This window comes from Salvelinus namaycush, chromosome 3, assembly GCF_016432855.1.
Source record: "Salvelinus namaycush isolate Seneca chromosome 3, SaNama_1.0, whole genome shotgun sequence".
Lineage (NCBI taxonomy): Eukaryota > Metazoa > Chordata > Actinopteri > Salmoniformes > Salmonidae > Salvelinus > Salvelinus namaycush.
Window position 1 is genome coordinate 21,307,881 of NC_052309.1, and position 14,752 is coordinate 21,322,632.

The window sequence follows — 14,752 nt, forward strand, 5'->3', positions numbered from 1 at the left end:
CGGCTGCCTTATTAAGCCAGTGTTTAAGTCCACTGATCCAAATGATCATGGGCAAACAACACCATGCACCAGCATGAAGACCAATAACGTTACACATGCACCTTGAAATAGTACTTTATGGTGTTATTTGCCTATGTATGTAAAAGGCATTGGACCAGAAGCTGACAGACCCTTTACTGCCCTGTCAGATACACAAGCAAAGGTAGATTCATGAGGATGGACAGCGACAGAGTGATGGGATGCGATGCTATGTCAAAAACAACAAATGAGCCTTGGGCAAATGTGGAGTAAGCCTGTGGGAAGCTCTGTTGCCGCACCTCCCCAGAAATGTTGGAAATTCCCCCCCCCCCCCCCCCCCCCCTCTACACACACACACACACACACACACACACACACACACACACACACACACACACACACACACACACACACACACACACACACACACACACACACACACACACACACACACACACACTTTTGTTGCTTCCACACAAGTGTACAGGTACTTGAGATTGAGATTGCTCTCAGGGATCCAGCTGCTGTAAAAGCAGTTTTCCTCTGCAGAAATAGAAGCATGCAAAACAGCTGGTCAGAATGAAGAGCATTGTGTAGTATCTTCATTTCCCTGTCTCCATGAGAGGAAAAAGCTTGAGGCAGGCAGAAGCTGAGCAGAAAGTCATTACTAACACCTCAATCTCAGAGGTGTTGGACAGCTCAAATTTAACTTGGATTGGGCATTCTCTAGAAGTGTATCTGTGGACCCATGGAGCAGCTCTCTCAGTGGATGTGTCCAGTCATGAGAGACTGTGGAAGGCTGTGTGCTGCCCTGGTCCAGTGGCATGCTGGCTCTGGTGGGCTGGGCTGAGAGGGTGGGACACTTTCTAAGCAGAGAACCACCAAACACCCGTTCCATTGTTTGAATTCCTCTCCTAGATTTAATGTAAAAACAGTCATGGCTGACAGAGCCTCCCTGGCTGTTCCAGACACAGTGAACACCTCTTAGATGGTAAGTAAACACAGCTCTTCCCTCTCAACCCCGGCTTTATCTGGACTTTAGTTATTTTTAAACAATTAAATGGAATGAGGTTTTCCCGTTCGTTTAGCTTTCTCTTTTTAATTAGAAAGTTAAATATTGTTTTTTAAAGGCCAGGGCTTTGGTGCATGTGCCAGGGAGCGTATGAAAAATGACTTATTAATGACAATCCTGCCAAATCCCTGTGCCCCCGGGGGCATCACTCACACCATGCTGCCCTGCGTACAGGCACCCTGCCAGCTGGAGAGGAAGAGGAGAGGGAAGAGGGGAGGGGAGGAGACATTCCAAAGTACAGAGGACCACCATCAGTCTAGATCCATCTCTTTATGATGACTATAACCTATAGCACTGACAGTTGCAAAACAGATGCATGAGCCAGTTATCATAGTCAGGAATTCACATGCAATTCCCGGAGCCTCCACTAGAGGGTTTATTTAGACATAGTGACCAATACAGTGTAAAATATTTGGATGACATTTTACATTTTTAATGACTCATTCTCCTCAAAATAATTGTAAATAATTATAGTAGTATGGAAATATTCTAAGATCCCTTTGTAGGTTTAAAATTACTTATATGTTATTAAATATTCAATAAAATACCTTTTCCAGAATGCATCAAACACTATAGAATGGAAGGGATCAATCTAGTCTCCTGACAAAAAATAAATACAAAATACTGTGTGACATGTTTGAGTTTTAATCTGGATATGTGGAATCGTATCGGTATTCTTTGCAGTAATACGTGGCAAATGCTTTCATTTTTTCTTTCCTTTAATTCAAATCCAATTCAAATTCTGCTTTCCGTGGTGTGTATCCAATTCAAATTCTGCTTTCCGTGGTGTGTATCCAATTCAAATTCTGCTTTCCGTGGGGTGTTTCCAATTCAAATTCTGCTTTCATGGTTGAATTTAATTAAATTCTGAAATTCCCGAATTGACCCTGGTAGCTAGCTGCAGTATGTATGGAGGTTGTTATTGGTGAAACGACACTTACATCTTCACCTGGCCTCTACCGTAGACAAGCCATCCTGTACCCGGCGGTGTGAGTCACAGGCACGTGTGCATGACTGCCACCTGTGCTGCTGCCTGCCTGTCCATGCCCCAAGTGTGCTGTTTTAATGAGCAGTGAGCCAGCCCTCCTAGTTTGGCCTAAATTAATTAATCAGTCCTCATTATGCACACTGTTCCTCAGTAATTGCGAGCACAGACACAGTGATGAATGATAATAGAGGAGAGAAAGGATTCTCATTAACAGGGAAAAGTGTGTGCCCACCCTTATAATGAACCCGGTCCCACCCATCAGAAGTCTTTCCCTTCCTGCTACTCACACATACACAGGTAGCCGCACTCACTTACACCTCTCTCTCTCTCTCGCTCTTTCTCGCTCTGGGACAGTGAGCACACTGGGGACTCCCCACCCGAGACAAGACCAGCGGACTCACTTCAGATAAATGGCCAACAGTGTGACGGTGGGGTATTGCAGGGTCAAGGAAGAAGTGTGTTTCTGCCATGTATGCATGCCTGACCAGGTTGGAGCTTAGCTGGAGTTGGGTAGAGCAGGATCAATTTAATGGAAGCTTATGTGGCTAAGAATGATACCAAAATTCAAGGACCAGGGAACTTAGTCAGTCAGTGAACTCTCTAAAGATTTTCACAGCCTTATACAAACAAATTAGTGAATTTTCTTTAAGCTAAAATAAAATAAAAAATAAGATATTGTATTGTCACATATACCATATAGGTGCAGTGAAAAGGGTTGTTTTTACAGGGTCATCCATAAACAGTATCTTAGCTAGACTAATGTTTTCAGATGCAGCAGTTGCTATTGTACTGATTGAGATGCTCTCGAGCAACATGACCCCTAACCAAAGTGTCTGAAATGTTATTTAAACCCCAAGCCCATCAAATAAACCCCACTTGGCTTTATTTCCCCTCTTACTAGCTCTGACTTAGCTGATATCTACTTTATTGAGGAACAATGTACTGACTATGACTGTGATATGTGGTTGTCCCACTTATCTTAAGATGAATGCACTAACTGTAAGTGGCTCTGGATAAGAGCTCCTGCTAAATGACTAAAATGTAACATGTGTATGATTAGGGATGTGTGTGTCACTGGCACACCTTGTCGCTATCATTCCCTTCCATCTGTGGCTCTCATTTGATGTGCCTCACTTATAATAATCCATATGCCAGTGGACAAATCAGAGAGTTTGGGTCCTGTGAGGGGCTGTGAGGGGCTGTATGGGGGGTGGGGGTCTCCCCCATAGAATTAGGAATTCGAATACTAGAATGGACATGAACCTTCTTATGTTGAGATAAAGGTCAGCCATGTTGGTCAGGGAGTTGGTTAACCATGGTTTGCCAGTGCTGTGATAAGATATTGTGTAAAATAATTAATTTAATGAATGTATCTGCAGTGTATGTTTGTTAGGTAGCTAGCTAGACAGTTTTAGAGGAATGGTTCCATACATTTTTCAAATTAACTGCCAATATTCCAACATGTCCATTCAGACGATGCAGTCAATCCACAGCCATACACTGGCTGAAATCAGTAGATGATAGGACTTAGACAAGTTGTAAATGCAACAATTACTGATATTGTATCATATAACAGCACTCTCAGCTTTTTTTTTACATTTACAATCTCTTTACATATATTTTAGATGCTATTTATACAGAAAATGTGTATAAAACCCATATAAACTGTATTCATGATTATATGACAATATTTTAGGTTGACAATCATTTTATTACACCATTTCTGATATATCACATGCCTTTGTTTTATTCTCCTGTATAAGTAAAATAAGGATTATGCCTCTACTGCCATTTATTCCAATTAGATGGTTTGCATTTCTCCCTGACCAATATGGCTGCCATTTTTACCCCATTCTGGAACTTGGAGGGTTTATGGCATCTCCCCTCTAGTAATTTAATAGGATCTGTGCACATTTTTCTCTCTGCCCCATGGCAATATGTGTAGAAACACAAGAAAATTGCTTTAAAACAGAAAACTTTTTTCTAAGTCTCATGGAAAAATGTGTAGAATAGCATGAGATTAGCTATAAAACTGCAATTTTTTCTCTTTGCCCCATGTGTAGAATTGTAGGAAGTTAGCGGTTTCGGGTTGGGGGGGGGGGGGGGGGGGGGGCCTCTGCGGTGCACCACTGTGTGAGCTTCACTCTGCCCAGCAGGGAGAATGCTGGTTAAGACTGACCATGAGAGGAGGAGGCCAAGGTCCCTTCCATCTGTTTCTCCTCTCTATCAGTCTCTCTTTCTCTCTCTCTCTCTCTCTCTCTCTCTCTCTCTCTCTCTCTCTCTGTGTCTCTCTCTTTGTCTCCTTGATGTCCTGGCTGCTGAGCTGTGAGGAAACTTAAAGGACCAGTGCTCTTTTCACAAATTTTCAACAACTTTCAAGACAATTTTCACTCACTACATAAGATTATAAGCAATGTACATGCTGATGAAAAGTAGCAGATAATGAGGGTATGTTTGTCTGCCAGCCTACATGTTGTAGCATCTCAGACGTTATTACGTCAACAGTTTAATCAGCCAGCATTGGCAGTGACATCTATTTCCCTAATGAAATAACATAATGATGGAACAATGGATTGGCAGATGATAACAAATGAGCAGATATTAATCATGACAGCAAATGACTGTATGTCTACATGACTAATGTACTGACAGCAGGCAAGCAGACACTGCAGCAGCCCCTCAATCAATGGTAGTGAGAGGAAGCCCAGTGGCCGGCAGTGTAGGAAGATAGATTCTGCAAATTTTGTCACTGATGAAACATTTGATCTCAATACAGTTTTCTGTTTCCAAAAATAAAATATGTTATGGACAGAGTGGACTAAGTTTTGTTGACTTTACCCTTTGCCAAAGTTTTAAAAATTGCGTTGTTTAGGAGTGCAAAGGCGAATTGAGTAGGCGTTCCCTAATGGAAATATGTAGATGATGCTAGAATGGGCCAATAGGATCTGGCTAGCTGGTGCTTCGCTCTGCCCACTTCCTTGCTTGTTCTGCCCACTATGACTAATTTGGTCCTATTGTAAGCGACAGGCTCTGGTCTGTCTTGGTTAAGTTATAAAAATATTTGATGTATTCCTGCATGCTTAATGTTCCCACGTGATAGTGTATACTATGGTAGGAGATTGAATACTATAGTATTCTCTGTAGTGTTTTTAGAGGACTTTTGAGGACTGAAATCTACAAAACACTAGAGTGAATACTGTAGTATTTACTGTAGTATACTGTACAAATTACTGTAGTTTTTTGCAGACTGTAGAATATTGCAGTATTTACTGTAGTGTTTTTGCAGAATGTAGTATACTGTCATATTTACTGTAGTGTTTTTGCAGACTGTAGTATACTGTCATATTTACTGTAGTGTTTTTAGGGACATTAATGTGGTATTTACTAAAGTGTTTAATTATCTTTGACATAGAAGTGAGGGGGATTCTCCTTGAGGAAACCTAATGGAGAAATGCTAAAAGTGCACATTCCCCATAACCTGTAGACAGGTCTGGGTTAACTTCTACTCTCTTCAATAACCTGTAGGAAACACAATTTATCATCTATACTTTGCATGTAGGTTTCTCACTTATGGGTGGCACAAATTGTGATATGGGGGAGGGGAATGGGAAGGATAAATGCAAATGAGATAATCTTTTAATCTTGTTTTTGTGGACTGTAGTGTTTTTGCAGACATTTCTGTAGTATTCACTACAGTTTTTGTTGTTGATAATACTGTAGTATTTACTATAGTATTCTAGCATATGCAAAATACACATGATCGAGGGATGCTATAGTGTGTAGTATAGTATTCTACAGTATACTACAGTTTACTACAGAATTCTATAGTAAGTACTGTGGTATTCTATAGTAAACTGTAGCATTCTATAGTAAACTGTAGTATTTTTTAAAAATGTATTTTTTATTTAACCTTTATTTAAGTAGGCAAGCCAGTTAAGAACAAATTCTTATTTACAATGACGGCCTACCCCGGCCAAACCCTAATGACGCTGGGCCAATTGTGCGCAGCCCAATGGGACTCCCAGTCACGGTCGGTTGTGATAGAGCCTGGAATCGAACCAGGGTCTGTAGTGACGTCTCTATCACTGAGATGCAGTGCCTTAGACCTTTCAATGCTCCTGTGCTACTGCTTCAGGCAAAAACATGATTCACATATGATGAGAAGAAATATGTACCTTATACAATCTCATGGGAGTTAAGCTGCTATATTCTCTGTGGACAGCATGCAGCTAGTGTATGAAACCCATATGTACTTGTTTGACTGCCAAAGAGTAAACATTACATATGCATGTGCACACACGCACACATGCACACACACACACACAGTGTGAAACTTTGTGAAACTTTAAAGAGACTTCACTCAGGAAGATAAGGGAGGCAGGCAGGCTCTCTGATCATGTCCAACTAAACTCGCCCATTCTCTTGGCAGAGTGCTCTGAAGAGACAGCAGAGGATCAGCAGAGCACAAAAAAACTATTGGAGGGGCCGAGGCCTACTGAAAGTGCTGCAGGAGTGTTTGTGTGTGTTTAAGTGGTGAATTAACGTTGTTGAGAGAGCTGGATAAGTGGCTCGGAGTGGTCTCACTGCCAGAGCATATTCTGAAAGCCAACTCTGAGACACACACCAGGGAAAGGGAGAGCATGGAGGCTTACTGGCTAATCTGGTCAGAGAGTGTGCTGGAAGCTGTGCTGAATATTCAATGGACTGGATAAAAACATAGATTTAATTTCTGACTACAACATCAGTAGCACTGCTTTCCCTTTAGGATAGTTCTACATTCTGAGATTTTGCCTCCTGAACTTGCAGTATTCTTTTGCCTATGTTTGAGAGTGTGTATGTGCAAGGGTATGTGAGTGTTTGTGTATGTAGTGAAAATGTCTCTTACCCTATGCAGCATAACTTGAAATAGATCTATCTACTCTTTAAAATGTTAATGAAGAAGAAAAGCAGGCTATGACCTTAAATGATATGAGGTTGATTTGAACTGCAGTGTGACCTCTGCTGCTATTGAAGCGGAGAGCTGGCACTTACACTTGGATGTCTAGCATGATCCTCTTGTCCTCTTCCACGTGGATGCCCCAGATGCAGTCCTGGCCCTTGTCGTAGGCCTCGGGCCAGTTTGGAGAGAGAACCACCCCGGCTGAATCTGTGATCTCACCACTACACACAGCTGGGCCACACACATAAGCACAGTCAAGTCCAAATACTGAGAAACACATTAATACATGGCCAACACTCCCAAAAAGTAAACAAAGACAAACACCTACATACAAACGGACACAGTGTACGCCCAGTACTCACAGCATAGCCATCTTCAAATAGGAAAAACAAGTGATCAGTGATTGAAAATTAACTGTCAGTGCCAGCTGAGCTGATGATATTTTAATAATCTCTGGTTTTGATGTTGGTCTGGGGACTGTGGAACATCTTTTAAAAGCCATGTGAATTCACAGGGGTAAATAAAAGACGGTCATGAAAGAGTATCACTGCTGAACAGAATACCATTCATAATGACTTTCCATGCTCCTTGACAGAGCCTAAGAGAGTTGGTCTAAAACTGTTACAAACTGCTAACGCTGAAAAATACAGTTCTCTAGGCCTGAACAGCAGAAATGAAATCCTTTCATTTCTACCTTTGCCGAAGAGCTGTAAAATCACGGGTAGTGTGGTGTGGGACAGCGCGGGGGAAAAGTGGATAAAACAAGGGTTAGAGGTCAGTGTGTGTGTCTATGGGGGAGAGAGAGGTATCCCTAGGTCTTTATTGTGGCTGGGGTTCCTAGATCGTACTCCAGTTGCTGATAGAGAGAGAGAGAGAGAGAGAGAGAGAGAGAGAGAGAGAGAGAGAGAGAGAGAGAGAGAGAGAGAGAGAGAAAGAGAGAGAGAGAGAGAGAGAGAGAGAGAGAGAGAGAGAGAAAGAAAGAAAGAAAGAAAGAAAGAAAGAAAGAAAGAAAGAAAGAAAGAAAGAAAGAAAGAAAGAAAGAAAGAAAGAAAGAAAGAAAGAAAGAAAGAAAGAAAGAAAGAAAGAAAGAAAGAAAGAAAGAGAGAGAGAGAGAAAGATAAAGGACAAGGATGGTGAAAGAGAGAGATAAGCAGGGAGAGAATTAATAAAACTGGGCGTTGGCTTCTAAAGCTGTGCACTGGCTCCTAACTCAGGTCTTGGGAGACTGGGGTAGCTGGCTTTATTCTGGCTGGGGTTCCTAGATTGTACTCAATTTGCTGATAGAGAATTAGCCAAACTTGAGCTGATGAAATCCTGTGGACTGGGTTTGTAATGGAATGAGGACTCACCCCTGCAGGCTGGCTCTGTCTCGTTCCACTGGGGGTTTTCTGCATCCACACACTCGATGATGACTGAGCCCTGCTCCAGAGTGTAGCCCAGGTCACAGGCAAATTCCACCACCGCACCCACACCACAAGCCGTGTTACTGCTAGTGAAGTTGCCATATTTCACAAAGGGCCCATAGCATGTGCCCTTCGCAAAAGCTGCGGGATACAAATCCCACAGGTGGATTCTTTGTTATATTAAGTCAACATCAATCCTCAATTTGACCTTCCTTAGGAAAAGGTAAAGACGTATCAGTGTTGATTCTTTGAAGCATGTTTTCTAGTGCAATTCTATTAAGTTAATGTAATCAACACACACACATACGAGACACACTCACACACATCGCATCAGTACCTTCATATCTGATGGCTACTCCTGTGGAAGTGACAGTCCCGTCTGTGGTGAACTCTACAAAAAGGTGACGTCCTGTGCTCACCACGCCCTCATTGGGCAGGTACTCCACCTCATAGGAGTCATACACCAGAGGCGAGTCAATGTTGTTCCCATTCTTTATTAGGAGTCTAAAAAACAGTCAAAAACATTGCATAATAAAAAGGGTGAAGGGAAAATGGGACACATTGACTAGTCATCGAGGACTGAGAGAAACATCAAAAGGGAGTGGTGAGTGGTTCTGAAGTGGCGCTCAGTGTTTCATCATTGGCTGTAATAAACCTGTGATAACATTCTCATCAACTCAGCAGCCAGCGGCTTCATTAAATGTCCATTTGTTACATAGCCTTGAGACAGTAGTTATGGTACAAAAATGTAATTAAATCTCGGCTCCCCGCGTCTGACTCGCCTGTGTAGTCCCTCAATTAATTTGCATGAGGGAATACAGTTAATGATTTGAAATGACATAAAGCCGTATCAATTCCATCCAAGTCACTCACATATGGGATTTAGTCGCCTAGCCTAAGCAAACATGTCCTTGAGCAATATATGGAGTAAAGTTCCTATTTTGTTGCATTACAACCTGCAATTTAAATAGATTTTTATTTGGATTTCATGTAATGGACATACACAATATAGTCCAAATTGGTGAAGTAAAACGGAAAAAAATAACTTGTTTAAAAAAATAATAAAAAATTAAAAACGTAACAGTGGTGTGTGCATATGTATTCACCCCCTTTCATATGAAGCCCCTAAATAAGATCTGGTGCAACCAATTACCTTCAGAACTCACATAATTATTTAAGTAAAGTCCACCTGTGTGCAATCTAAGTGTCACATGATCTGTCACATGATCTCAGTATATATACACCTGCTCTGAAAGGCCCCAGAGTCTGCAACATCACTAAGCAAGGGGCACCACCAAGCAAGCGGCACCATGAAGACTAAGGAGCTCTCCAAACAGGTCAGGGACTAAGTTGTGGAGAAGTACAGATCAGGGTTGGGTTATAAAAAATATCAGAAACTTTGAACATCCCATTGACCACCATTAAATCCATTATTAAAAAATGGAAAGAATATGGCACCACAACAAACCTGCCAAGAGAGGGCCACCCACCAAAACTCACGGACCAGGCAAGGAGGGCATTAATCAGAGAGGCAACAAAGAGACCAAAGATAACCCTGAATGAGCTGCAAAGCTCCACAGCGGAGATTGGAGTATCTGTTCATAGGACCACTTTAAGATGTACACTCCACAGAGCTGGGCTTTACGGAAGAGTGGCCAGAAAAAAAGCCATTGTCTAAAGAAGAAAATAAGCAAAACATGTTTGGTGTTCGCCAAAAGGCATGTGGGAGACTCCCCAAACATATGGAAGAAGGTACTCTGGTCAGATGAGACTAAAATTTAGTTTTTTGGCCATCAAGGAAAACACTATGTCTGGCACAAACCCAACACCTCTCAACACCCCGAGAACACCATCCCCACAGTGAAGAATGGTGGTGGCAGCATCATGCCGTGGGGATGTTTTTCATCGGCAGGGAATTGAAGGAATAATGAATGGAGCTAAATACAGGGAAATTCTTGAGGGAAACCTGTTTCAGTCTCCCAGAGATTTGAGACTGGGACGGAGGTTCATCTTCCAGCAGGACAATGACCCTAAGCATACTGCTATTGCAACACTCGAGTGGTTTAAGGGTAAACATTTAAGTGTCTTGGAATGGCCTAGTTAAAGCCCAGACCTCAATCCAATTGAGAATCTGTGGTATGACTTAAAGTTTGCCGTACACCAGTGGAACCCATCCAACTTGAAGGAGCTGGAGCAGTTTTGCCTTGAAGAATGGGCAAAAATCCCAGTGGCTAGATGTGCCAAGCTTATAGAGACATACCCCAAGAGACTTGCAGCTGTAATTGCTGCAAAAGGTGGCTCTACACAGTATTGACATTGGGGGAGTGAATAGTTATGCACGCTAAAGTTTTGTCCTATTTCTTGTTTGTTTTACAATAAAAAAATATTTTGCATCTTCAAAGTGGAAGGCATGTTGTGTAAATAAAATGATACAAACCTCACAAAAATATTTTTTAATTCCAGGTTGTAAGGCAACAAAATAGGAAAAATGCCAAGTGGGGTGAATACTTTCGGAAGGCACTGCATCTAGTCCAACTGGCAACTAATTAGCAACAAATGAAAGCGTCCCACCATTGAGCACGCCCCCCCACACACACACACTTTTCCCCGATGCCTTGAGATGGATGAAATCATACCTTGAAGGCAGTTCTCAGCGTGTCAGAGTGAGCAATGAGCTGTCACCCATTCTCAGCTATGATGTGGGTGTGCCCCAAGGGAAATACTGGGGCCCCTCCTGTTCAGCCTGTACATGAATGATCTGCCTTCTGTTTGTACTGGGTCTGAAGTTCAAATGTATGCAGATGATATAGTGATATATGTGCATGCAAAGAGCAAACAACAAGCTGCACAAGAACTCACTACTGTAATGGTCCAGGTTACAAATTGGCTCAGGGACTCATGTTTGCATCTCAAAGTGAAAAAAACAGTCTGCATGTTCTTCACAAAGAGGGCAATTGATGCAACTGAGCCAGATGTCTATGTGTCAGGGGAGAAGATCCAGGTGGTATCCGATTTTAAGTACCTTGGCATCATATTTGATTCCAACCTCTCTTTTAAAAGCAGGTGAAAAAGGTAACTCTAATAACCAACTTCAACCTGTTGTCTGAAGCTTGTGGTGTGGAAACACTAGTTGCTTTTATATATTTTGTTTTGTTGCTTTTTATGTTATGTTGCTCTGTCTGCATGCTACGTGTTGCTTGTCCTATGTTGTTCTGCATGTGCTCACTGCTCATTGTTTTCCTGTATTGTTATTGTAATTGTTTTGAATAACCTGTCCAGGAACTGCAGTTGAAAATTAGCCGACTGGCTAAACTGGCACTTTTACTGAAACGTTGATTAATGTGCATTGTCCCTGTAAAAATACAAATAAATTCACACACACACACACACACACACACACACACACACACACACACACACACACACACACACACACACACACACACACACACACACACACACACACACACACACACACACACACACACACACACACACACTCGCAATCTGCTTCCATCCAGCTGTCTGTGTACTCTACCTGTCATCATCCTCAGCCAAAGCCACTTTCTCAAAGTGAACATGAAGCCGATGGCCTTCAGGAGCCTCCAGGACCCAATGGCAAGTCAAGTTGTTGCTGTAGTTGCCAGGGAAACCAGGAGAGATGATACGGCCCAACGTGGCATTTTTTATCATCCCACCACAGGAAGCTGCATTGAAAATGGATTGGATAAGAGCGAGAAGGAGATCGACAGAGATGGAGGGAAAGGGTAAAACTCAGAGAGAAAAAGATAGACATTAAACAGCTTAAATGTCCCTTAATTTCAAAAACAATATTTGTTTTCTGCTCTCTCTTTGCTGAGTAATATCATAGTACATGGGGTTTGGAGGAAGAACATTTCCATCCCTGTGCTGAAAGAGAGTGAGAATGTTTGGACCTGTGCAGTGGTCTGGCGAATAGGTCTCACCAGGGACTGACCATAGAGATAGTTAAAGGACCAACATTGTATCTGTCACATTATGGTGCTTGTGAGAGCATGGGCAACGCAACTGAGGCCATCTACATTTTGAAGTAGTCAATTTTCTTCTTCTACTATTTTGGTGCATACTGCCACCTGGAGTGTGTTGTTTGAACAGATATAAAGCCTAAGTTGCCGATCTACTGCCACCTGCAGGTATGGAATGTTTGCTCATGAATATAATTAATTGGCTGATCCCTCCTGATGACCTGGATGGAATTATGTGATCCTTCCTTTACCCATAGGAAGTCTCACCCAGTTGACTACTTCAAAATGGTGAAAGTCCTCAATGGTGCTGCCCATGCTAAAATGGGCTTTTGGCCACTGGAGTCCTCTATCTATCTCTATGGGACTGGCTGACTGACTGACTCTATCTGTGTGTGATCAACTAGTGAGGATAGCAGAGCAGCAGAACAGTATCAGTGCAGAACAGCTGTAGGGAGTGAGAGTGAGGCTGGCAGAAGAGACGGTGCTAATTGAGAGTAGGTGAAGGATAGTCATGCAGCCCACTACTAATTAGTGTAGTGTAGCTAGGTCCAAATGGGCTGGTTTAGCCCGGTCTCGTCTCCATAGCACTGCTCCCTCTCCCCATACTGGTAATCAGACACCAACAGACCAGGCCTCTCAGCACAACCAATCAACTTTGGGCCTGAATGAGGATGCTAGACTGACATGTTGTAAAAGTTCACCATAGGCCTAACCCACTGGGCAAAAACTGGTTGAATCAATGTCATTTCAACAAATAAAAATATATGTGATGACGCTGAATCAGAGTGGAAAACTGATTGCGAAAAGTAATCAATGTAAAGGAATTTAATCATCTTTCACCCAGCTTTTAACCTAAATCCAATGGCATGGTGAATTTTGGGGGGATTTCATGTTGAATTCATGTTAATTGACAACTTAACCAAATGTAAATCAAATCTAGATGTTGAACTGACGTCTGTGTCCAGTGGGAAGTAGCTTGTATCATTACTATAAAGGGAGGCATGGGCGTTACATGTTGAGGTAGGACGTCACGCTGAGTGCTATTATTTGCAAAGTGGATATAAATAGTTGCCTTAATTAGGCCCACTTACAAGATTTACAAATTATAAACAGGATGAAGAGCAACATAAGTCAGAACACTAACAACATAAACTATAGGCCTCAATCATTCCTGACAGCAATTTGGTCATAAAGCAGGAAGTATAGCCACACCCTTCCATGTCTGGCTACAACAGGACAATTTTGTTTTAGGTGGGATCCTTGGAATGTCTGGATTTTGCTCATGCGCCTGATATTGTCCAATCGCAATTCAGCATTCAGGGTTGGTTTAAACCAGAGCCATGTATTTAAAGAGTTGGGCCATTGAGGTTTCTGTACTATGATGCATTTACATGACCCTACACAAAGTGGTATTCAAAGTCGGGGTCACTGTGGGGTTGGCATATAAACCAAAACACAAAAACAAAATAATTTGGAACAAAAAATGTAGAGTACAGATTATTTTATAGAAAGGGAAAGGGGGATACCTAGTCAGTTGTCCAACTGAATGTATTCAACTGAAATGTGTCTTCCACATTTAACCCAACCCCTCTGAATCAGAGAGGTGGGGGTGGGGGGGGCTGTATGGTACAACACACAAAACGCTTTTGAGAAAGATTAGACATTTGAAAAGTACAATTTTATTGAGTAAATGTATTGAATTGAAGGTTATTTGTTGATGTGATTATTAAGAAAATGTGGTCCCTGCTTTTTGAATACCACTGCCCTACAACATTCTATGGCAATCATATTAGTGTAATACATGAATGACTAGAATGGGCATCATGATGCATTTACATGACACTTCAAAATTCTATGGCAGCCATGCTAGTATAACAGATGTCAGGCTGCTTTTAGCAAGTACCGCTTCCTCCTGATTCAGCTCACACCGAGGCTCAAACCAGGACTTCTGCTTTCCTAGCACACGTGACCGCCCTCCCAAAGCGTCTTATCAGTTGGCGCCACCAAAAAGTTAGCAATTAGGTGGCGCACGTTTCACACATCCCCATGTGCTACACTCACTCATAAAACTTATTCCACAGCGACCATAGTGTTGAGCTGAGCACAACTGTAGATCCGGGTCACGACACCAGTGAAACCGTGACTGTGCTGCTAACAGTATATCTTCCCTGTCCCTGTCCCCATCCCGGACTGGAACTAACAGTATATCTTCCCTGTCCCTGTCCCCATCCCGGACTGGAACTAACAGTATATCTTCCCTGTCCCTGTCCCCATCCCGGACTGGAACTAACAGTATATCTTCCCTGTCCCTGTCCCCATCCCGGACTG

At 42.3% G+C, this 14,752-nt stretch overlaps 1 protein-coding gene across 1 annotated transcript in view; it reads right to left on the reverse strand.

Annotated features, from left to right (window-relative positions):
• LOC120043587 (seizure protein 6-like) overlaps positions 1-14,752 on the reverse strand; it is a 165,654-nt gene that overhangs the window by 19,950 nt on the left and 130,952 nt on the right. Inside the window, exons 6-9 of the mRNA XM_038988153.1 lie at positions 11,959-12,127; positions 8,758-8,924; positions 8,367-8,561; positions 7,110-7,248 (exon numbers count right to left, since the gene is read on the reverse strand). Of these exons, the coding sequence (XP_038844081.1) occupies positions 7,110-7,248; positions 8,367-8,561; positions 8,758-8,924; positions 11,959-12,127 (670 nt within the window). The remainder of the gene's footprint in view (positions 1-7,109; positions 7,249-8,366; positions 8,562-8,757; positions 8,925-11,958; positions 12,128-14,752) is intronic.